The sequence below is a fragment of the Paralichthys olivaceus genome, chromosome 18 (genome assembly GCF_024713975.1).
Source record: "Paralichthys olivaceus isolate ysfri-2021 chromosome 18, ASM2471397v2, whole genome shotgun sequence".
Lineage (NCBI taxonomy): Eukaryota > Metazoa > Chordata > Actinopteri > Pleuronectiformes > Paralichthyidae > Paralichthys > Paralichthys olivaceus.
In genome coordinates this window covers 13,132,694-13,157,507 of record NC_091110.1, presented here as the reverse complement: position 1 = coordinate 13,157,507, position 24,814 = coordinate 13,132,694, and the positions used below count along the sequence as shown (strand labels likewise).

Sequence of the window (24,814 nt, the reverse complement as noted above, 5' to 3'; positions counted from 1 at the left end):
CTGTATGGCACTGTACAGTGTCACCCCCTCACATATAGGCCAAGTTCATTCAGGAGTAATTTAATTGCATACTTTATGTCCGAATTATTCTTGCTCCAGCGGCTACATTGTACAGCGAGGACAAACACTTTGTATGCCATGAGGACGGAAGCAAGGATTTCGGACGATATGTTCTCTTCCAAGTTGCAGATCATTGAAAGCTGCGAGTTTATGAAATAATATGAAGGATTTGTGACGCAAGGGGCTGAATACCACCCTGAAAACCCCATTCACCACCCCCAAAAACACATTTACTACACCGTGAAAATTTGCATAAGTTGTTTTATTCATAGTTGTTGTTCTTTTTATATTTCTCTTTTAATTGTTTTGTCTTTTGTTGAAGTGGACATCCCATAAAGTCAAGCCTGAAGCCCTTAGCTGGGTTGTTTGCACATCACCCTCTGAAACTGAAAGGAAAGGGTAAGAGGAGGAGTGGAGAGGTTTTTTTTTATTCCTCCGTCTCATTCTCTCACTCTCACTCTCCCTCTCTCTCTCTCTCTATCTCTCAAACAGCATCCCAACTCGACCTTTCTTTTCATTTGTTTAAACAAAGAGTGTACCTTACCGTATATTTACACATCATACTGACTGACTGTTACAATTTCCACTTAGGTAATGCAAGGAAGATTGAACGTTTCTAGGTTTGGATCTTCGTTTTCATGTTTTTCTACAGTCTCGTTTTGATCCACTTTCTCATCTCATGCTAACTTTGTAGTGAGATTTTTCTGTGTCGTCACTGTCATCATCAGCATCATCATCAGCATCATCATCATCATCATCATCATCCTTTTCATCCCCATCATCATAGAATCACAATCACTGTTATTTTATTCATATAATTCTTTTCAATAGATTCCTCTCTGACAACTGTACACTCGTACACAGTGTTTGACTTTTATATATATTTTTGGGAATATATTATTTAAACCTAAGAAAAGAGGAACACAATCCCAAAGAAAATATATTAGTATCCCAAAGTAACAAAATCATGCATGTTTAATGTATTTCTCCATAAAAACAAAAACATAAAATAATGTAAATGGATGGGATCTGGTTTATTTACAAACTGATCTTGGCACTGTTTTTTGTTGTCTCTTGCTGGAAACTGGAATGATCATAAAGAATACTTTTGACTGTACCGAGCGTAACACTCTTGGTAATTTAAGTCAATGACCCGCTGTAAAAGGCAGGTTAGAGAGACATATTCTTTTTTTTAAAGCACAAAAAAACACAAAAAGGAAGTGGGGAACAGAACAACATTAGAGAGTCAGCCAGGGGGAAACAGAAACAGTGTGTAAAAAATGTGAAGAAAACGAAAAAACATAATTTCACTTCAGCTTTAGACTGTGGCAGTTTCCTCTTTTAGGCAGAAACCCTGTGACATCATGTCGACTGACATTTTTTTTTTTCGTCCCCAGAAATACAGCCTCTCTCTATATCTCGTCAGGTGCGCTCACTGGTCACCACTGTTGGGGTGAAAATCCAAAAGAGAACATTGTTTCTGTCAAAATTCAAATTGTGAAGCAGCATTAATTGACTCAGGCAAATAAATTGAAAGGAGACAAAAGAAACTAAAAACCACCGGCACTACTCAGTCTCAGGTTCGGCAGGCAGGTAGGGGTAGCTGTCTAAAATTTCCAGTGTTGCCTTGTCAAACAAGTGCTTGACTGTCGATCCAAAGATCTTGTGTGTGAGCAAACATAATGTTGTGTGTCGGTGTGTGTGTGTTTGGGTGTCTCTGCATACTCATATTCAGTGCAAACACAATTGGGTTAAAAACAATCCCATCTTCACCACGGTCCATCATCTCTGTAGTTTCAGTTGAAATCTACAGAATTGTCAATCCCTGACCATCTCACTACGTCTCTCCTTTGCAGTTCCCTCTTGCACATCTTCAAAGAGATAAACCGTCGGGCAGATTGATACGCCTTACGGTTATCCAGCACAATGGCGGGCCGACTGCTGCCAAGCAGCCCGCTGTACCCCCACCCACCCACCCACCCCCAGCATCAGGTCCTAGCACAGCCCAATGTACTTGAGATTGTTCTGGATGATCACGTCCGTGACAGCGTCGAACACAAACTGGATGTTGCTGGTGTCAGTGGCACAGGTGAAGTGCGAATAGATCTCCTTGGTCTCCTTGTTGCGGTTGAGGTCCTCAAACTGCCGTTGCACATAGACAGCTGCCTCCTCATAGGTGTTTTGACCTTTGTAGTCAGGGAAGCACACTGTCAGAGGAATGCGTTTGATCTTCTCAGCCAACAGGTCCTTCTTGTTGAGGAAGAGGATGAGCGATGTGTTGGTGAACCAGTTGTTGTTGCAGATGGAGTCAAACAGGCGCAAGCTCTCGGCCATACGGCTCTGAAAGAGAGAGAAGAGGAAGAAAAAGGAAAATCAGACTACCATGAAAACATTTCAAAGTTAAAGAAATGTAGTATTTACTTTGAGGCAACAACCCAAACCAGCCCAATCTATCACACTATCAGATCTCATTCAAACAATTGAATTCACATGATTTAGCAAAACCCAAGAGGGAAAATTAGAGCATGTAAGGTCACGGCACAATTTGAGGATGAAAAGATAAGAGGAGGTCTGAAGTCTTCCAGGACGTCACAGATACACTTGACAAGCCAATGGGATGGCTTCTGATATGTCAACAGAGACTGGAGACTCAGACAGTTGAAGACCTGCATTTGAACTTTCCCATTTGCCTCTGAAACGGCACATTACTTATTTTACCATCACTAAATGAAAAATTGTAAATTGGTTAGTCAAGTGTGAACGGCTTAATCTTATTTGTTACAGCACCTTTAACTCCATAGAGAAGAATAGCTAATAAACTTGCACTGACTGTTTTGTATGAAAATGTGAATGGATCTTGTGGAGACAGGGAAAAAGACTGTTGACAGACAGGCTGTTTACACTGAGGACAGACAGGTCTGACCTTATACGGTGTGACATAACACAATCACTCATCCTGCGGGACTTCTCAGAGCTTATAGTCATGTGATAAGAATAATCGTGACTTCTTCCCCTTAGCGTCTCCCTCTGTGCTAATAGGGATAATTTAAATTTTATTCTTTCTCTGTAGTACGACAAGATTATGTGTCACAGTTTTTTTTCAAAACTGTATAATGGAAATCAGTAATGTCTGCTGTGTCCTTCAGACAAATTAGCTAGTCATACGATGCAGTAAATGGAGCATATGGACGAGTATCTGCAAGACTTTACAATTAGAAAAGAAATATGGACCCCACCTTCGACACTATGCCGTAATTAAAACGTTTTATGCCTCCATCCCAACGATAGATGAAGCCAGACGCAATATTTTAATGTTCATGTTGTCTGTGCGTCCCATTGAACACGATGTTTCAGAGGGAATTTTTTATTCTTTGGTGGTCAAAGGTCAAATGACAAGGTCACTGTGACCTCATAAAACCCATAACTCAGGATTCATAATTCATTAATCATGACACAATGCCATTTTATACTCAAAAGCTTCGCTGTGAAATCGTAATATTTAGCAAAAATATGGTTTTGATTCAACTCAAGAGCAGAAGGGGAAATTGTGACCTTATACCCTGCATGCAGTGTGACCTGTTGGTGGCATTCAACCATGAGGCAATAATTCTTTTCATGTGAAATAAGCTGTTTGTCATTAATTTGTCTTGATCAATTATTTAATTCCACTTTATGCAGGGTCTAACAAACATCTATTAGTTTGAATAGAAATGTTTAGATAGTATTTGAAACTGGGTTGAATTTCCTCATTTGGTTTGCAGAAAATATTGCTGGTTCTGTTGCAGAAGAAAAAGGTCTGTGTGTGCCTATTGGACATGCATTTGTGTGCTCCCAACACTTTTTTGCTCATGTGATGTTAAATGTATAAGACAAAAGAAATAAAAAGAAAGTTGAGCTGTTCATGGCAGCTGCTGGCATGTGGTGACTGGCCAGTAGCTTGTGACTGGGAGGTTGTCTGATAGAAGACTGCTGTTTAAAAGGTTACGGAAACAACATGATGCTCTGAGCAAATCACAAGATCTGCACAGTATGAAAAAAGATACTGAGGCAAATAGTGGAGGAAATGCCAGTCATAGTGCAGATTCAAAGCAACCCCTGATTATTCAGTGGTGTAGTGTACTATTTTTGGATAATGATTAAAAGGCTACAGTTATGAGAAAGCTAAGTTGCATGTAACCCAAAAGATACAGCTTCCAAAATGATTTCAATTCAAGCTAGTGAGGGTTGAAAAAAAAATTAGTCACCATATTGAATTTTTTATGTCTAGAATTAAATAATAATATTTTTTAAATTTTATAACAGGACATTTTGTAAGGACATTGGTTACAAGACAGTTATCTGCTCTTTGCACATGTTGGTTGGTCCCTGTTAATAGATGGAGTTTTCTAAACAGTCTTAAATTAAGATTAAATAAATCTGAAATCTGAGTAATAGCAAATTCATCCCAAAAGGAAGTTTCGAAACAAAGTTTTCCAAAAACACAATAGGCATAAATGTATGTTTGTTTGAACCTCAATTGAAGTGGTGGTGGATAGGAACAACCAAAATGAGACATCCACTGATACAGATACCTGTGGCATGCGTGCAGACACACACACACACACACACACACACACACACACAAGCACACACACACAAACACACACACTGCTTTCCCCCTCGCCTTCTCCTGTCAGAGTACTCCAGAGGCGCAGGCCTTAATTAAACTTAAATATTAATGAGGAAGTTCAACCCAGTGTAATTGCTTTGTTTCCCACAAATACAAATCAGCTAAGTGTGCAGCTACTCCTTTGTAATTCATCAGGGTTCATTTGAAATGTCACTGCCTTACAAGAAGGTGTGATTTGCACTTATCCAGCAAGATTATAATTTTTTTTGTCACCTTGTTATTTTCTGCTGCACCTGAGAATTGCATTGTTCAAGGGGCTCTTTTTCGGTTATTTGCTAATATCACTGTAATTGGAGGAGTTGGACGTGAAACAAACAAACACAAAACCGTTGTACCTAATAGTATATTGTGAATAATGTCCACCAGTCAGAAGCATGTCGAGGCTCACATTTGCTCTATATATTTATTCGTATGTTAAATGAGAATAATGGAGATAGTCAAATTATGTCTACATCATAAGTCAAACAACAAGTTATGACACAACAGCTTTGTTATAGAATCTATCTAGTAATTGTCTGTGGCTCACATATCTCAAGACCCATTTATCTTATGGGCATCACACTTGGTATGTGTGTTGTTAAGGGCCCAAGGAAGTGCAGTGTGGAATTTTTTACATTGCTAACCATCATTTATAAATTAAATATCCTAATAATATAGATGATGAATTTATACCTGTGTGAAGATGTACAGTCAGATAAGGAAATTATAGGCATGGGCCTACTCTTTTCACTCATTGTGTCTTTGAGCTATTCTAAAAATCTTTATTTTGTCACATGGACTGATTAAGTCACACAATAGTAATCCATTAGCTGGTTAAAATGCTGTGTCTGATTGAGGGGGAAGATTCTTGAATGCATTTTAGAGACACAGGTCTGATAGTGATTCCGATGTCGTCTTTGCTGTGATTTGAAAAGAAGCAGCACATATGACAGACTCGGTCATAAAAACAGGAAATTACAATAATTAATGTTTGACTAACACAAGCTTAAACAATCGCCAAATCTCATATCCAGACAATTCATTTACACGTCACATACACAAAGAATTCATTGCAGCCACTATAAACCTGCACTGCACATTCAGAATAGCGTGCCCACAAACACACACACACACACATGCATGCAAACACACACAGGCACACAATGCATGCGCATATACAATTCGCATTGATTCTCTCCAGCGCTGTTGTTTGTTGTACACCCCCCCTCCTCCCTTTACCTCTCCTCCCCTCCTCTCCCCTTCTCATCCTCTCTTCCCTAGTCACAGCTCACTGTCAACAGCGCAGGATTAGGAGCATTTGACTGGCCTGTTGCTAAGCAACAGTAACCATGGCAACTGATTCATTATGAAGACAGGGATGGGACAGGGAAAATGCATCAGGGAATGGGTTGATGGGTAAATGTTGTACTGTAATTTTTAAAGTGTATTTTCAGTCTTGGGTGAGCTGGTGCATTTGAACTGAACGGGCGTATGTCTGGTTAGACAAGTTTCTTCTTTACATGTGTGTCATTGTGTAAAGGTTTGAAGATCACATAGACGATCACTGTGAGATCCTGTAGATTTACAAAGGTGTGGCCAGTCGTCCTGTATTGCCTCTTTGCTTTCATGAATCTGCATTGGACTGAGTAAATTCAGCCTACATTAGATTATGTCACAAATGACTTCAACATTGCAGCCACAAATGTGTTCAGAGTTTACATGTAATGTGTATTCATTACTTTGTACATCCAAGCCACACCCATGCAAGAAAGTTTACAGACGTCATACCCTCACTAGATTCTTATGGGTTTGGCAAAGACAGTTAGACAATAGACCGACAATGATTTCAGGATGCCCTCCACCCTCCAGCTTCCACCCTGTAAAGATTAAGTGGAACTAACGTATATGGATAGTTATTTATGGAGTTCTCTTCTACCTTACGCAAGAAAAGCATATGACTGCATGTGAACAGCATCGACTTGTAATGGGGTTTAACACTGTGCATGTGTACTCATCACAGTAACTCAGGCGTTTGCACTAACATACAGACAATAATGGCATTCATAAAACACCTCAAACTACATCTGAAACTAACATGTACAAATTGCACTAAAGTGACTGAGGGCTGACCAACCAAACCGAATGTCAGAATTAGCAGAAATGCACCATGGATCAAAATATTGAACTTGTGCTTCTTTGCTAATCAACACTTCCTGAGACTCTGCAGCAGGATGGCTGCTCCAAATTCAGGATGTCTTTGTTTCTCTTTCTTTTGATCCCTCCCATGTTAGAATAAAAAAAGTTGTTTTTTTCTTGTACCTGTGAACTCCCATTGCTACACAGTGCCTCCAATCTGCTAATTCTCACAGGTACAGACTCGCACTTTATTCTGTGAACTCAATTAACACCACACTGCATTTTTCCTCCTCAGACTTTATTTTTAACCTATAAAACTAATTGATTTCATGTTCCAGCCTGGTATAATGTACACCCTGTTTTATCCGTGTAACCCATGAATTATCAGGCCGGTTCAATTACAGGCATAACAAAGTTTCCTCTCTGCTCAAGCTATTTTTAGTCCGCACTGTATAAAGACATAAAGGTGACCCTGAATACTGGAACCTCTTCAGGTTAAAAAATGTAATCATGCCTTTGAGGAGAGAGAATAGCTGACCCCTCATAGTTGTCCTAGTCAGAAAAAATGTAAAATATTATCTATTGTTGACCTTCCATTATCATAAAAGCCGTTAAACAAACAATAACTGCCTGACTATTCCATAACACTCGGATAAGAAGATGGATATGCTGACATTTTTCAAATTCCATAACTATTATAAGGAGATGGCACGTAACACTCTTTATTCAGACAGGTTTAAAATTGCAGATGGAATGCATTCAACGATTTCTACAAAATAAACTCATTCGTGACCCCAGAGAACAACTTTCGATAAGGGCGATCAAATTTCGATTAGACTTTTCCAATTGTTTATTATCTGAGTCAAAGTTTGTATCTTTAGTTTTTCCAACAAATTAATACAATCCAGTCAACAGTCTTTCTGTGCTATAATTAATCTTTACGAGCAATTATATATTTAGTTATTCTAAGTTTCTCTGGCCAATCTTCAAATCAGGTCACCCTCTCTTCACATGAAAAAACACATGTAACTACTGACATTGAAATTATTGGGGGAGAAAAATGTCAAATTGAACTACAGCTTTAAATCTTTTTTGACTTGATCAACTCAGAGTGAACTTAAACACATTTGTTGTCAGTTTCCTGCTTAAAATTATAAGAAAATGAAAATATCAGTGAGCTCTTTCTACCAAGTTGTCTCTATTAGACTGTATGTGTAGCAAGACACTATCATTTATTCGATTCGATTCAAAAAGACCAAAGAGAAGTATTGAAAAGACGGACATGAAGTTCTTGATCCAACAATAATTGGTTTGCAATTCAATTCTGAAATTCAACATCAGAATTTTTGTAACTAACCCTTTCGTCAGACACCATCTTAAAAATTGAGAAAGTACATTATCTATGTGACCACAGCAGGTTGAATTGTAGACAGGGATGCACAGAGAGGAAATGACACAGTGTAGTATGAGTAAACGAGAGTGAAAGTTAGGCAGAGCGTATGGAGAGCATAGCTTACTGTTATTTAAACAACAATGTTTGCATATTTTTGAATTGTGGCAGCTAAATGATTGGAGTTGTGGCTAGTTTTGCAGCAGATGAAGGAAAAAAAGAAAGACAAATCTGGTCAGTAAACTCTGTCTGGGATCATTTTGACCAGGATGACGACTGGAGGATGTCGAATTGTAGAAGAAATCGTACCCCTTTTCATATAAATGCTTTTCCAAGAATGGAGAAACAAGCTGCAGGCTGAGAGGAAGTAATGCTATTTAAATTTTTTGGTTGAGGAGGCATCAGTTCTTTGAGTGGACAAATGCCCCATGGGATTACAATGCGGCCGCTTCGCGGTTGGTGGTTATAGTTCTCGATATTAGACTGATTCCAAACTGTTTTATCCCCATTGAGCCTCCTCGCCAAAAAAGACGCAAAATAAGGTCCAGGTTTAAAAATACTGGAATTAACTTTTAAAATAGATTTTTCTTACCGTCTGGTTGTCCTCGTAGAGTTTGAGGTCGTAGCCACTCAGCTCGACACAGAAAATGATTGCAGTCACGCCCTCAAAACAGTGGATCCACTTCTTTCTCTCTGAACGCTGTCCACCCACATCTACCATCTTGAAGGTGAGCTCCTTGAAGGTGAACTTGTTCTCCACAATCCCTGTGGTCATGTCGCGGGATCGCAGAATGTCCTCAACAGTAGGGATGTACTCAGGTGCAGAGATGCGGTCCAGGTCATTCAGATAGTAGGCAGTGTTGTCCTCTAAATGGTACTCATTGGATCGTTGAAAGCACTCCTGGACCCCTGAGTCAGCCCACAGACGCTTCATGACCCCCAGCAACTCTGAAGTAATCTCTCCCTTGCTCTCAGCTGGCCCTGTGAGGGCAAAGAGCTGCACGGCATCGTAGGCGCGATCAGCATTGTGAAAGTCGATCTTGAGGGTGGTGAGGGCCCGGATAATGCGGGTGAGAGAGTCGATGGCATTGTACAGAATGAGGGGCTTGTACTCCTTGCATGCCTCCAAGTTGAAGCCACCACTGTGGATGATCTTCATCTGTTTGACGATGGTGCTCTTGCCTGAGTTGCTGGTTCCCAGCAACAATAGCTTGATCTCACGCCGCTGCCGCTGACTTTCTGAACGCAAGTGGCGGTCGATTCGCCGTGAGCGTCGCGCGGCTTCCTTCTCCTCCGAGCTCTGACGGCATCCCATGGTCCTCCACCACGTGGTGAGCACAAAGGAACTCGTGCTGCTGCTTGATGTGAAGCAAGTTATAACGAAGTTGAGTTTAACTTTGTGGAAGAGTTGGAGAGAGGTTACGATAAAGGTAGAAGCTTGTTCGGGAAGAGGCAGATAAAACTTCACAACAGACCAATTTTGAAAAGAGACAGGAGAGTCACCACACAGAGGAGCACCTCAGGGGTATTTCATTCTTTTTGTTCAGGGGCAGTCTGTGAGTACTGTGTGGGCAGAACCCATGCAGACTTGTGGGAGGCCCACACAGCGCCTGGCACTGAGGCTGGACTGCCTGCTCAATTCAAGGTAGCTGGGGTTCATAGCAGGGGCTCCCCCTGAGGAAAAGCTCTGGAGGAGGGCTACTAGATGTTCAGCATATGTCAGTAGAGAAAGTGTTTGGACTTGATGCGCATGAATAGCAAAATCCCCTCACTCTCCTCCCACATGGCTCTTGTGGCGCGTTGCCCTTGTTTGGCTTCTGCAAACATCCACTTCAGTCCGATATTTGGCCTGTTTCACTTGATCTTCCCGATGAAATCTTTTCTTTTTTTTCTGTGGTGTAATTTCGTCTCGACAACTCAAGGCCTCGGAGTCTGCCAAAATAAGAAGACAGAGAGAGATCATTCACCTACATGTTTGTATATAATAGTATTCACTTCAAAAAGTGAGCTAAGATGATGGATACCACTGTCATATCTGGGAGATAGCTAGCATCACTCTCTTCAAAATACAAATTCACTCAGTTTGAACCTTTTATTACCTGATACTTTATGTAAAAATGGTACAGACCTGCTCACCTAGAGTCAAACTAGAGTTGAACTTGAGAAAGTATATTATCTATGTTATCTATGAGTTTAAATAATATTTGGACTCAGGTCGTGTTTGGTCTTGTTGTCTGGGCTGTCTACTTAATTCTTTACTCTGCACGTGCCTGTAATTGCTGGAATCTTTGGGCTTGGGTCAGGTTCGGATACAAAAACTGAATTCCCGAGGGGTTAGGGTCAGGCTTGGTTAGTTTTATCCCAGGCTCGGTTGGGTTCGTACAGAAAATTGCAGCCCGAGCTGCACACTAATCTGAGCCTAGCATCCTGCTACACTCTCCACCGAAGTGCTTGGTAGATGGATTAACCACATTTAGCAATTTTTCCAGTTCTCCTTGTAAACTATTTAAACAAACAAGAGAGGATAATTGCCTACCGGTTTTAGCTCCACACTAAAAACGTGACATCAATCTTCTTTTCTCACTCTTGGATATAAAACACATTTCTATTAGTGAACTACTAGTGTAATAAAAACTGCAAAACAAAGATACCAAATATAATATTTAGTTAACAGCTGTTTGACATTGAAAGCATGTACAGTCACATGGATACTGACCTGCACGCTTCCCATTCAACTTCTGCTATGCTCTTGAGTTTTTCTGTTTCACTACCTCTTCAAATTTCTGCTGCTAACAGTCACACACCCCTTCTCGCTCCATCTGCAGTCCCGTGTAACCATAGACTCTGTGCCAAAGTAGATTTCAGTTGACCACGCCTATCCATTTAACACTTAATGCACACAGGCATGTATGAAAACACACACACACACACACACACACACCCTCATTAAATACACAATCAAGGTCAAACATATGCATAGAAACAGGCAGGAAAACAAACTCCTCTGTCCATGAAAATGGTGTAGGATAAACAAGATGAATGCGTTTCCTTGTAACCAATAGCATCTCCTGCTGTTCACACAACAGCCCACTGCCTCTGACTGTCCTCTCTCGGGTGGACATAGGATAAAATGGTTATTTACTACCACAGTGGAAAATAACAGCCTCAAACCGGCCTCTCATAGCTTCATACCACTGTAAAGCCCCTACTCCTTACCCAGACATCTGTGCTGTTATCCTCCAGATTCCTTCAGATTCACACTGTGATCAAAAAAATAATAAGACATACTTCTGAGAATATTCCTGATCCTGCTTTCATATATTTGCTTTTCGGGCGGCAGCACTTTAACGTGGTTAAAACAAATACTGAATACTAATAGGTTTGGGGACATGAATTCTAATAAAATACTGTATTTTACTATGTAAAAAATTTAAAGCAGAAACCAATTTGGAGCAGTGGATGCCTGTGGGATTCTGTGATAAATAGATGCACATTGAAACAGGCTGGATGCTACTGACTGAGTAACAAACGTGAAGTCATACTGTGGCCTAGTTTTGGTGGTGAAACTCTGCAGACCCCATAGATGGATAAATAGATGGAGCAAGAATTTCTCAGGGTTGAGGTCCACTCTTCAGAAGACTGAGAGGAAAAACAGAGCAGAACAAAGCCATAACAAAGCATCACAACACAAACAGAGTGCAGAGCATTGTTTCCTGGCTTCAGGCACCTGACTTTCCTCTAAAAATGTCATAGCCAGCCAAACCGGTTAATGCACATCACTGATTTCGAGAGCCAACCGAACACATGAAAGCTGCGTGTTAAGTTTAGTCCAGTTTGCTTCTTTACCCCAGAAATATGCAGCGCTCGCATTTCAACACTTTTTGAAGTTTTACACCACTTAAGATAATGGCTAAGGAAGTCCAGCGCCGGCAGTGCAATATCAGTAAATATTATATCACATGAAATTCGTATTAATTATATTTTTCATGCTATTATAGAGTAAAGAAGAAAATGTAGTCTTGTGGTTACCTACGCCCTAATAACTGGAGCATAACTGAGTGGGATAAAATGCCTGGAACTTTGAAACTTTTAAAGAAAAAAGAAACAAACTGAATTAATTAAAACGCCTACAGGATGAAAACGTACCTTTAAACAAATTACATAGTCCAGTTTAAAGCTGCAGTAGCCCTTAATCAGGATTTCACATGAGGCCTCCAGTGTCAAAATACATCTTTAGGCTTATCACCTCAGGCCTAACTTGTATTTATCCTCATATACGTTGCAGGAAAAGTGGACACCCGTGCTATCATGCAGTGAGCTCTGGTATAAAGAAGAAGCTTGTCACTTTAAGAGAAAGTGAGTGGAGGCAGAGCCATGGGGGCCACAGAGAAAGAGGCACAGCATCTTGATGTATCATGAGGGCTGAGGTAATGTGATAGCCGAGATGAGACTGAATCCACTCGCTCTCCTGCCTTTTCCTTTACAGTTTTTGCTGCACAGGGCCCACTGTTTTCCCATGTGCGTACCACCTATTATTTAGTTACCAAGCTGCAAATAATTACAACCATGCCCTTTATTAGAGATGAGTACATGCAGTCACAGTGTGTTTCTGTTGTATAACGCTCTCACCGCGGTTGTTGAGTCCACAAAAATGCTATTAAAATTAGAGTCAATCACATGAGATTGAGGGGTGATTTTAATCCATCAGTGGCTGGATATTTTCGCTTGGACAGAATCTGAATCTGTTTTTAAAAAGTGTGTCTATGGCACTTCAGAGCAGTTATTGTAAAGCATACATAGATCTGTCAAGAGTACAGTTGTACATTGAGTTGTATAGCAGCTATTTTAAAGAGCTACACAAGCGTGTGAAGCATGTTAATTCTAAGTGTCGGTCAATCTTCTGAATACACATGATTTAAATCAAATCAAATTAAATCACATATGAAGCCAAGCCGAGGCCAGCTTGTACGCAGGTGTGTCAGAGATGAGGAAGAACACAGAAGGTGTTTTATTTCCATGAATGAAAAGCAAAGTGTGCGACGTTAAAAAGAAGGGGGAAAGGCACAGGTGTTCTTTTAGTCATCTTTTCATGGTTTATGAATGAGGAGTGCAGGTGTGTTTGTCAGCGCGGTGGTCAGCAGGCTTGCATTTCAAGAGGTATCGGATGAGGTGTTCCAGTGAGAATAAACCTGTCATGGACAGGCGGCAGGAAACACAGTGCTCAACATCTGCCAGTCAACAGGGGACCAGCAAGCATTCATATTTCCCATTTATGAAGCACAGTGCCCATTTACATCAAAACCAACTAAAGCAAGAAAATAGCCCATTCATCAACTAAGGACAAAGACTTTATAGCAGCACCCAGGGGACCGGCACCTGTGTTGGGAAAATGACAAACACTGCTGCTGTTAAATTACATGCTCTCATTCTGCTTTTTAGAAGTGCACATGTGCGACCAATTTAAATGTGACCATTCACAACAATATTGTGCTCGGAAAATGTGACTCTACTGTAATTTATATCCATTTGACCAGTGGGTTAACAGGCCTGCTGAACTCTTTGTCACCATCATTCATCATGGCTAGAGGAAAGGCTGCTGGGACCTGCCCGCGCGGGCCCTGATAAATCCTATTGGACGACATAAATTTTTCAATGGAGAGGAGGTAGACGATTCCTCCACCCTTTTTTAGTTTAAGAGCTTAGCATTGGTCGTTGCAGAAGCAGAAAGTGCAATTCTATCTCCTTCTCAATGATGGATGTCTGCATAAAGAAGCATTCCAGCAGCTCGAGTCCCTGCAGCAAGTTAACATATAGTAGATTTACAGAGAAGTAAAACTGCTCACATGCCTTTCGATCAGCTGCACCGTGTGAATGCTTTCTCATCCAAAGGCAGCAGTTTCAGTAGCTGGAAGGTTGTTTCCTGTTTCCCCTGGCTGTCTGACAAAAACAGGTTACCGAATTACTTAAGGCTGTCTGGTCAGTGTCCATATACAATGTCAGAGTCTTACTGGGATCTAGTCGACTGATTTCTTACAATAATATCTAAAACCCCAGGAGTGAAACAGTAGTTAATCCCTAAATCTGCACTAAATCCTGCTATTGTGCCAATATTAAGCAGTTAATGAAACTTAGATAAAACTTCTGGGCTGTCAAGTTCAGCCATATGCTATTTTATTTAGTTGTTTCCCAAAATCAAGTAAAATATCTTTCTTTGGGGGATAAACTGATAGACAAAGAGATGTATAAAATCATAAATAATTTTTAGATTAATCGTTGAATAGAAATCAACAGATGAAAATATGAAAAAGAGAAGTTGCTGGGACAGAAAGTTTCCCTGTCGAGCAAAGACGGCCTCTAAGCAAGATGGCTGGAGAGCCACTATTCATTTCTGTGGTGCCACAGAGGCTGTGAATAAGCAAGGCATTAGTGAGAATGTCTGAGGTCATCAATTGGCGCGCTTTCCTCAGCTACTGTTGTCTCCAACTACTTTTACTGGCCACATGAGTCACCGATAAGGTCACAGGCTGTTTAGTGTAGACAGTAGCCAGAAAAGACATTTGACCAAAGGTTGACGGTGTAGTTACAAGGACAAAAGTAATGTTTGATTCTCAAATGAAGGCATGCATAACATAAAAGTAAACCGATGTTTTGGCCGACTAATCCTCTTTCACATAGACATGATTGTTGGCATTTTTTCCACACAGGGCAGTGGTTTAAAATGTGCCAGAGAGGAAGAGACTATGGGGAATAACCGAATGACGGTGGATACATCTAGATAAGATGAAATAAAATTATAAAAAAGGCACTGATGTGGATCTGTGCCTGTGTATGACACTTTGGGCAGAGTGCAGGGTGACATTGACAGGTATGTTTAGGTCATTTGGTGCTGTGGTGAGGCTACAGTGGTGAGTTGGTACTGTACACTTGCTAAAGGTTTAGTGAACTTTAATGGACTAAAGTACATAACATGGTATCACACAACTTTATAGCATTAAAGGGGGTTGAGAAAACAAAACTTTGGTAATGACAATGGTGACACTATCAGTGTTAATTATCTGCTGCTGCTGTAAACTCCTTTAGAAAGAGCACACTTAAGTTTCGTCTGGAAAAATCAAAAGATAATTTCTGTGGTAGGGTACATTTTTGCATATTGACATGAATGTTAGTAGTGCTTGGTTGGACATTGACATAGCAATAACAGTCCTGAGGTTGTAATCACTGGAGCTGTTTAAATATGTAATCAGGAGCAGACATGTTATAGCAGCTCCATGCCTTTTCAAGAAAGCACCGCAAAGGTAAATATTCCCATGACTTCTAGCTTTCAGAGTGCAAATCCTGATAGAAATCAAAGCCCACTTAAGTATTCTTTTGTGCTTTGTGATTACTAAACCGACATCTTGAACTTCCATTAAATTCACCTACAAATAAAACTGAAGTATTTTATTTTTTCAAATAAAAAGATTACCAACTAAATAGTAAGTAAGTAAAGACCACAGGAAATAAATTATTTTGGTCAATCAATGCACTGAGGCACATGTCGAGTTTGCTAACATCGAGAAAAGCGAGCGATTACAACCTTACGTTGATTAATGTAAAAGGGTAAGTCTTTTATTAAGAAGAAATATTGGATTTTACTTTTATTTAGAAGAAAAATTAAATTTTGAGTTGAAGACATGAGGTTTCAATCTTTGCAGTACGATGCTTAACACTGTGGACCATGGCATGTTTGTGTCTGATGGGCTACACATGACTCCAATCAAGTCTTTAAAGCTCAAACTCACTTTTAGCTGCTCAGCCTGGAGACATTGTATTTTTGAGGGAGGCTGATAGTCATGAAAGAAATAGGGTTGGAAAAAATACTTTTTTATAATACAAATACAATTTGGGTAATTTGAATGTGGACATCACGTGGACCTATATAATGTGGATGTGATGCATTTTGTATCAATAGCAATTCTTTATTTATTTACATTTAAGGGATTTTATTAATGTACATCAAGTGCAGCCTCTAAAATGACATGTGTTGAATCAACACTCCTCAGAAAACACAACTAGACATGAAAAAAGGGAGGAATTATTGCAGGTGTATTGTATTGGATTGGTCTAAAAATAAATTATTATAAATTGGTGACTCACTTTATTTTAATTGGTTGTCATTATTAATATTGACCAGTTCGATGAATAATGAATAATTTAAATAGAAGGAGAATTAATTTGAAGTTTATATGGGGGGGGAATATTATCATTAATGTATTTGATGATTGTAATATTTCTGCCACATACACCTGCACTTAACCTGAGTTATTAACATTCTGAAGTAGAGCGATTCTTATCACTAAAAGTGAACTAAAACTACACTGCTGTATTGATTATATTGAAAACGTCCCTGTGGACACCAATGACAAATAATGCTCTGGTTTGTGTGGTGTGTACTCCATAGACCTACTGCCTTAAAGAAAAAAGATCGGTTCAGTGAGAGCTATTGGAAAGTAGGAGTGGACATGTTAACAGTCTGGCTTGGTTTTAATAATGATCATATCTGGCAGCTAATACATGAGTTCAGATGGAAATGGCTTCTTTGGCAATTATCATCTTATTCCATTAAAAACGTTCCACCTTAAACAGGGAACAGGGTTTTAAATGGGTGTCTGTGATGTCACTAAAACAAACAGGTAAAGGTATCTTTAACTGATTAATAAATGTCACAAACAGGACGAATGTTTTGTTTCAAAGGCCAAAGACAGACACTGAGATCGACTTGAATTGACCGTCGTCTCTTTACTAAATAAAGCCAGTATTGAGTTAGCAGAACATGCAAGGCAGAAATCCGGCCGCACAAATCAGATCATGTTTATGGAGAGATTTCTGATTTGCCACAGCAAAAAAGGGGGAAGCTTTAAATTATAGGTTGGTGATCTGCAGGGCACAGCACTGAGTGGTTTTTCTGTTAAATTCATACAGTGGATGTGCTGCCACTATTATGCTGTGGAATCTGGGACAAAAACCAGACAGTCAATGTCATGCTTACAGCAGCAGAACGATCAGTTCAATATCACCCCAGTGAGAGTTAGCAACACAGATTCTGCAGATAGCAGTGCATCATGTGATGCTTCTGAAAAATGTACTGTGTGTCTCGTTGCATGTAATAAGCAAAATGCATGCTCCGCTGTGCAAATCTCAGTGGAACAAAGTGAAGTATTCCAACCTAGGAGGCCTGTTTTGATGAGTCAGAGCTTTGTGGTCGTTCTATCCTGCGTCAGTATCAAATGAGATATAGGTTGCAGACTGAGTGATACTATTCAACATTTTGTACCACGTTGTGCAAGATTTGCCATATGATCATAGAAGAGCCATGAAAAAATGCAGGAAACGCTAATTTTCCGATTATTAACAATAGTCTATCATCCAGCATGAAATCTTGTTGGAAGAAAAGATCTGACTATAGAGTGAAAATTGAACAAGCAGCAGGCCTCATCATTCAAGCCAGAAAAGAATTGCTAGTTAACCACATTTATGCAGTAAGGACACTTTAAATGGGCTCTCAGAGTCTCAAGAATGATCTTGTCAGCAACCGTGTGTCTGGGATTGAAGAAGACTCCTGGGGGGATGCGTCTGAGAGCCTCTGATGGCGGGGAGCACCTTCTCTTTGAAATTATGTGTCATTATATCTAATGGATTACGCAGGATTCTTGTCCCAATATAAATTTGAGATCAGGGGATTTTTGTTCTCAAAAATGAGCTGTTAAACTCAGAATCCCCTTAACTCAGCATTGTGTATGTTAACGAAAACAACTTAAACATGCTTAAAAAATACTTTTGATATGGATCACTCTGTGGTCGCTTGTCGTGTTGAAATCACTCCTCTCTTTATCTCTATAGAACTCTTTTCCTCTTTTAGTAAATTGTTGTTTTGCAGCGTCCACATTCATGATAATTCAGTCTCTGCTGCTCTTATTAACACCATAAGCAGCTTCTTCCAATCTCTTACAAAGCAGAACAAAAGCAAAGCATTAAAATGGTAGACAGACAATATCAATGACTTACTGATTTAGAAAGTCTAACATGACGCAATTTTATACAAAGGTTTGTGGAGCTCGCTGTGTAGCTGAGGTCTGTTTTTGTGCTCCCCAAATCCCAAAAAATCAGTTTTAGCTATAACATACAATATGTAACTTTGACCACTCAAACAAACTCTCTCAAACAAAACAATAATAAAATACCTAGTTTGATTATGTTGTGAAGAAGTGTGGGATCATGGGAATTTTAGGCCCAAATCATGCTCACAGATGAGATAATGTTTTGTAGCAAACAGTAATGAATAATCGTGATCCATCACGAGTGGCTAATGCCAGTTGCTAGCAGCCAATATGTCACAATCAAAAGGGGACCAAAATTAAATGTCCCATTACCCTGAATAAAACTGGGTATTTCTCTTGGTTTGAACATTATTCAAAACCATATATTAGAGAGTTGTAGCTGTTTTTAGAAATTTTAATGAATTGTTTCTATAATATCTTGAATTGTTCTTGTCTCTGGACATCTGTAACATGCACAGAAACATGAATCCACACACATGAACATTCATCAACCTGAACAAAAATCTCTGTTATACAATGTTTAAAAGAAATGATCATAAACTCTGAATTTAGCTCTGATAATTGTTTGTTCAACATTTTGTGTTTTCACTTCCCGACATGCTGCACTGAATGCAGACTTCTGAGAAAGATGGCTGTACACATGTGAGGACACTACTCATTCATTACGGAAAACAATGATGGGCAGTGTTCTCCTCTCCACTCCCCCAAAACAGTGGGCTGTTTAGAGGGTGGAGATGGAGTGGGGGCAGAGCCTCTGTACGCGAGATGCTTTTTTGCGATAATGCTCTGTTTAACGTTCCTGATCTCGATGACTGTGTTCCCCCTGCTCCAATCCAGCGGGTCACACTGAGTCACAAGGCCAGCCAGTGATGACAATGGCATGTTTGTGTGCAGGCCGAGTTATGGGTAGGCTGTCTGATGTGAAGGGATAAGATGGCACAGGGTGGACATGCATGTGTCAGCCTTTGGCTATCTGTCTGATACATATGCTGCTCATGAATACAGACGTTTTTTTGCTTTTAAAGAACAAACTTCTGTTGTACAGTGTATCATTTGTGAATCTAAAATATTCCGCTTAGTGCTATAATCAGTCTATTCTACATTTAGAAATACAGAGTGGGATCTTTACTTTGGTCGTGATAAGATCAACTCTTTATGCAACAGATGGAAATTGTGGGTAATGGACACTTTCAGGCTTCACCCACAGACAAGATGTGCTGTTGATTCGATAACTGGAACAGGAAAAGGAAACTATCTCATGCTGCTGCAGATGTAATTAAGCCGCTAGATCTATTACCAGTGTTAACGTGCAATGAATGTTGAAATAATATTCGAAAAAGCTAAATAAATCTATGTTTTTCATCAAAATAAGTTTAATCTCGCTGTTGCCAATATCCTAACAGACAACAATGGCAGCACTGTTTCTGTTTACATAATGACTGTGTAAGGGTAGGGGACAGATATGAGGAAAATTAGATATGAGAAAATGTCACCTGTTCAAACAGGGAAATGTAATTTTACTTCATGTGTAACACCGGAAATCAGAGTGGACTCCTCTACGGGACGACAAGACCACAGACAGTATCATGTTCTATTATTTATTGTAAATAAGGTAAAAGTGGAAAGGAAGGATGGACTGTAGAGGTCACTGTCACACATGACCAACTTTCCGATGTAAAAAGCAACTCTGCAAACCTTCATCAGTACACAACTGCATTTTGGCTGTATTCCACAAAACCTGTATTATTATGACTGAATGCAATACACACTGCATGTCGGCAAAGGTACGCACACACACACACACACACACACCTTCTTTCTCTTGTTTATTTAATTTCAGACCAACATCCCTCAGTGGGTAGTAGGCCATAGCACTCCCTCAACAACCCTCCTCCTCCTTCCTCCCCACCCGGCTACTCTACCACCTCCTTGTTGTCATATGACCGCTGTTATGTGTGTGCAGTGGAACACAAAGTTGCTCTGTTAGTCCCCTCTGCTCTGCCCTCTCTGATTTGAGTGCTGGGAGTAAGGCTGTCTCACTCACTGGCTTCAGGAAAACAGACAGACCCCTGTATGTGACTACCAGCAAAGATTAGAAAGGAGGCCAAAGAGGAAGGAGAGGGATGAATTGAGCTGATGTTGTTTTATGTAACACCAAAAAAAGATAACTTAATCCTTACTCATTCACAGAGCCCCTCCCTAACATTTGGTCTGAGCCTTCCTCACTGTTGCTTTAAGTTAACTTTTGTTAGCTAATTATTATTAGTCTCCACATGAGCGCGTGTCTAAAAGGGGAGGCTGCCAAAAAGTGTCTCCTGCAGCCGTTTGTGTGGAGATGACACTTTGTCCCTGTACCTGCCGAGGATTAGAGACCCACAACAAACACAAATGCTGAGCCAGCTGAATAAGAGCAATGACTGGTCTTAACACACAGTGACAAAGCAGATGATAGATGCAGACTTAAAGGACACATACGTCCTTCATGTGATGTTTCATTGCCTTTGCATGACCATCAGGCTTCACGCTGATTCTCTCATCTGCTGAAGTCAGTGTGTTAGAATTCTGTGATAATTCTGCTCTTCCTTTTCCAGGAAATAAATGACATCTCAGATTAATCATCATATTAACTAGGCTGCCGTGGGAGCCTCACTTGGCCCCCTTGGTACTTAGCTGTAATAGAGCTCAGTCTAATTGTCCAAATCGGCCGTGTGCTCACCTACAAGGTTATGGATGGCTAAAAGTGCACCTGATACAGTGGCCTTCCACCATGTGAGAGCTGCTACCTTGACAGCTGCTGTCACTTTAAAACCAAGTCTGTCCCTGCTGTCCCCTGCCATTATGTCACCCGGTGGAGTGGATGTAGCAAGTAACAAAAGAGGTGAAAGGAGGTCAACTCCGCGTAGGTTTCACCACACTACTGCTCTCGTTTTTACATGCATTAAGGTTACTTGAGCGGCAGCACACAGCCATTTTAGAACTCAAGTGCGTCAGAGACCTCAGACAAATTTTTATCACTATTTTACAGCTTAAACAAAGGCACGAATCAGATGTTAACATAGCTTGCGGGGCTGATTGAAGCTGTTGTCTCGGTGCACGTGACCTTGGTTTTTTCTTGCAATGGTAACCAACCACAAGAGAACAAGATCACAACTGGACAAATATCATCCGAAGACTCAAAAGTATTGCCTGCAGAAAATGTATTGTTATGCATCTGACTCCGGCCGTGATATTATGGGCCAGCAACTTGACATGTATTGTCTCTTGAGACGGCATCATGAAAAATGTAGTATTTGCAGATTTCGGGTACCACTTATCTCGACACTAGCTATACTTACAACAATATTACAAAATATTCCTTCTTTAAAAATACATAGACAATAATGAATTTGATTCATCGACAGTGGTCATTTGAGGTGTGAAACTAATCGGAAATAGAAGCTAGATAGAAGCTACATAGCTACTTACATTCTTCAAATATGGTTTGTGTTCTGTAAAAGCTACTTAATCTGAATTCCAAAATGTGAAGCAATGTCTTGAGTAAGAGGAGTAAATCCAAATTGAATCTAGCCGTAGAGGTTTATCCCAGTCTGTCAGCATTTGACTATGACAAGGATCAATATTCCCATCAGGCTTTTGCCTTTTGCTCGCAAGCCCCAAAGGAGCAACTTTACAGAAGATTCAGCTAAACTATGACTAATAATCCTGATAGACTTTTTTCACTAGTGCTCAAGAGGAATTTATCCACCATCTTTGCCTTGATTCACAGATGTCTGAAGGCCTCGGTGTGAGCGGCTGCTGGTGGATCACAGACACATCCAGCAGTCTTTCTATGCTCGGAAAAGCAGTCTTTCTACCCTCATGAAATTATCACTGCCTTTCTCCTTTCTCTTTTATCCAATCTGTTCCAAATCTTCTCTTTCCTTCTTTCTCTCTCTTGCTCTCTGCTGCATCAACCTCCGCCCCTCTGCCCCATCTGCCTCCCTACTGTTAAACCCCCCAGCCCCTCGACCCCTCCCTGCACTGCTCCTCTCTCTTACAAGCATGTAACACAAGCACACATACAGTACACACAAATACTCATGCCCTCCTGATGATACACAACCAATCCCAACCCCCCCCACACTGAAAAGAAAATCCATAATGCTCCTTTAGAAATATGAAATATTGTAGAGACAGAAAAAATCATTCTGTTTAGGCTGCTGAGTAATGACCACACTCTGCTCGCTGCCTCCTCCCCGCTCTCCCCATTAAGACATGCATTCACAAACAGACCCAAACAGCTGGACACAAACGAACCAAACAAATCCCAGCTTTAGATTATTAATCATTGTCAATGTAAATTCCCTCCTGTGGAACTGCAGATGACGAGCTCCACTGGCAAATCCTACAACGTTCCTGTGCTGCTGTCGGGCCACAAATTTTGCCCGCTTATCCCAGTGCCTGCAGAGCCAGGCTCCGTGGGATTTGTGCACCTCCCACTGCACATTCACATCCAGTGTCTCGTAAAGCCAGTTGTAAGAACTGAACACCTGATTGTGTGTGTGGTGGTGCTTTTACGCTCTCATTTCCCCTTTTTCTGTTTCATAGATTATGGATGCACGCACACACACACACATACACACACACACACACACACACACACACACACACACACACACACACACACACACACACACACACACACACATTTGATGCATCCTCTGCATGTCCTACATACAGTAATTACATGAACGCAGCACTGCATTCAGAACGAAGAATCAAGGATGCTCTGGGGAGATGATGAGTCAAATTGCAAGATAGCAGCGTCCGTTGGCACAGAGCTAACAGGGTGGAGGAGGGGACTGGACAGGCTGCCTTCCATGGTGCCATCTCTGAACATCACCTTCCCCATTTCATCAGGAAAACACACTTGCCCTCCACAGAGCTGCTTGAATGAAACATCTCACTCCTCACAGGCAGGCCAGCCTTGTGGTGATTACAGAAAAAAACATTTAAAAAAAAGAAGCTGTGTGAGAGTAGTCAGGCTTACCGTGTTCACAAGGCAGCATCCATTTACGAAAGGATACTGCAGACAAGCCCTTACAGGGAGGGAAAGGCTGTATGCAATCCACCTTTAGTCCTGCTGCTTCATCTTCATTTCTTCCTCATATTCAGAGGGTCTCTCTCACACACACGCACACACACAGACACACACATACATCTCCCTTCAGCACCCCTCTTTCGCTGTCTTATTAACGTCTGTGTTCTATATCCTCTCTTGTTTGCTCCAAGGCAGTTGAGACACTGCAGCGATGGGGGTGGAGGGCGTGTATATATGTGTGCGTGTGTTTGAGTGTGCCAGAGACAGAGAGGCAGAGCGAGGGAGTGCAGGACAGAAATGGAGGGAGGAGTCAGCAGGGATAGAGAGCGAAGGGGGAAATGGTCAGGATTAAATCATGAGAGTAACAGAGAGAGAGGGAAAACAGGCTTTGATGGGTTAGCTAGAACATCCAGCGTATATTTATTTCATGCTGGAGTGATAAAATATACATTGGCCATTAAGGAATCTGAGCCCTGCTAGAATAGAATAGAGGCGAACCAGTGAAAGGATCTTTTTCTTGGGGTATTATATGCTTGCTGACAGGCCAGCAGCAGGATTGGTTGTGATTTCATTGATGACTGAAAAAACATACAAGATAGGGAGAGAGTGAAGAGGAGGAGGGGACCGGCAAGGAGAGGAGAGGAAAGGGAGGGGAGACATGACGACAAAGGAATGGGAGGGGGATTGGACGATGGTGTAATGTGCTGTTTCCGTGCCAACTGTTTCTGTGACAGTGGGACCACTTCCTTTATTGCTATTGGCTATAACCAAGAATTGATAGAGGCTGGGGCAAATGAGGCAGCGTGCCATGGGGTGTGAATGGGTGGTTCTCTTCATGTGTTTCTTCCACTTCTTGTTAATTTCTGGGAACAACAGAAAAAGAAGGCGAGGGAGGAAAAAAGAGAATGTGTTTTGCTTGACTGCAGCTAAAGAGAACACATGCGTGAACAGACAGAAAACATAATGGGGCATGACGTGAATTACTGCATGGTCATTATGGATGCCACCAATGTGTGAAGAGACTCCTCCCTTTCCTCCGAACACACTCAAACATAAACACACACTGTCTAGCAGGAAGATTCCCGAGATCAGGTTGCTCAGGGTGTGTAGTGTAATGTAATTGCCTGGACACCGAGCCTGGTGCCGTGAACTGTGAGATAATTAATCGGCTATTGGCCAGCGCAAGTGCACATCTGGTGGGGGTGAACAACTTTTCCTCTCCCTGACCTTTCATCTAGGCCTTTTAATCTGCTCTGGCAGGCAGGTGGTGTGTTGTCTCCATTCTTTCTCCCTGTAGCTTTCTCCCTCACCGTGTCTCTTCGTCCTTATTACCCCATTTAATGTATTTTATTAATTACCTTTAACAGCCACTCAATCTCAACACAGTCCCTTCCTCTTCTGCT

The 24,814-nt window shown here is 40.9% G+C and overlaps 1 protein-coding gene across 1 annotated transcript; it reads right to left on the bottom strand.

Annotated features, from left to right (window-relative positions):
* Positions 1–303: 303 nt before the first annotated feature.
* On the bottom strand, positions 304–23,684 carry gnaz (guanine nucleotide binding protein (G protein), alpha z polypeptide). The gene is made up of 3 exons (XM_020082564.2): positions 23,361–23,684; positions 8,827–10,166; positions 304–2,400 (listed from the first exon to the last, which is right to left on the bottom strand). Exons 2-3 carry the CDS (start codon positions 9,547–9,549, stop codon positions 2,056–2,058), a joined length of 1,068 nt encoding a protein of 355 aa, XP_019938123.1. The 5' UTR covers positions 9,550–10,166; positions 23,361–23,684; the 3' UTR covers positions 304–2,055.
* Between the last annotated feature and the right edge of the window lie 1,130 nt (positions 23,685–24,814).

Coding starts and splice junctions, on each gene's coding strand:
- gnaz (XM_020082564.2), bottom strand. CDS start 9,549: ATGGGATGCCGTCAGAGCTCGGAGGAGAAGGAAGCCGCGCGACGCTCA. Junction 2,401..8,826: donor TCTACGAGGACAACCAGACG/GTAAGAAAAATC, acceptor TCTCTCTTTCAG/AGCCGTATGGCCGAGAGCTT.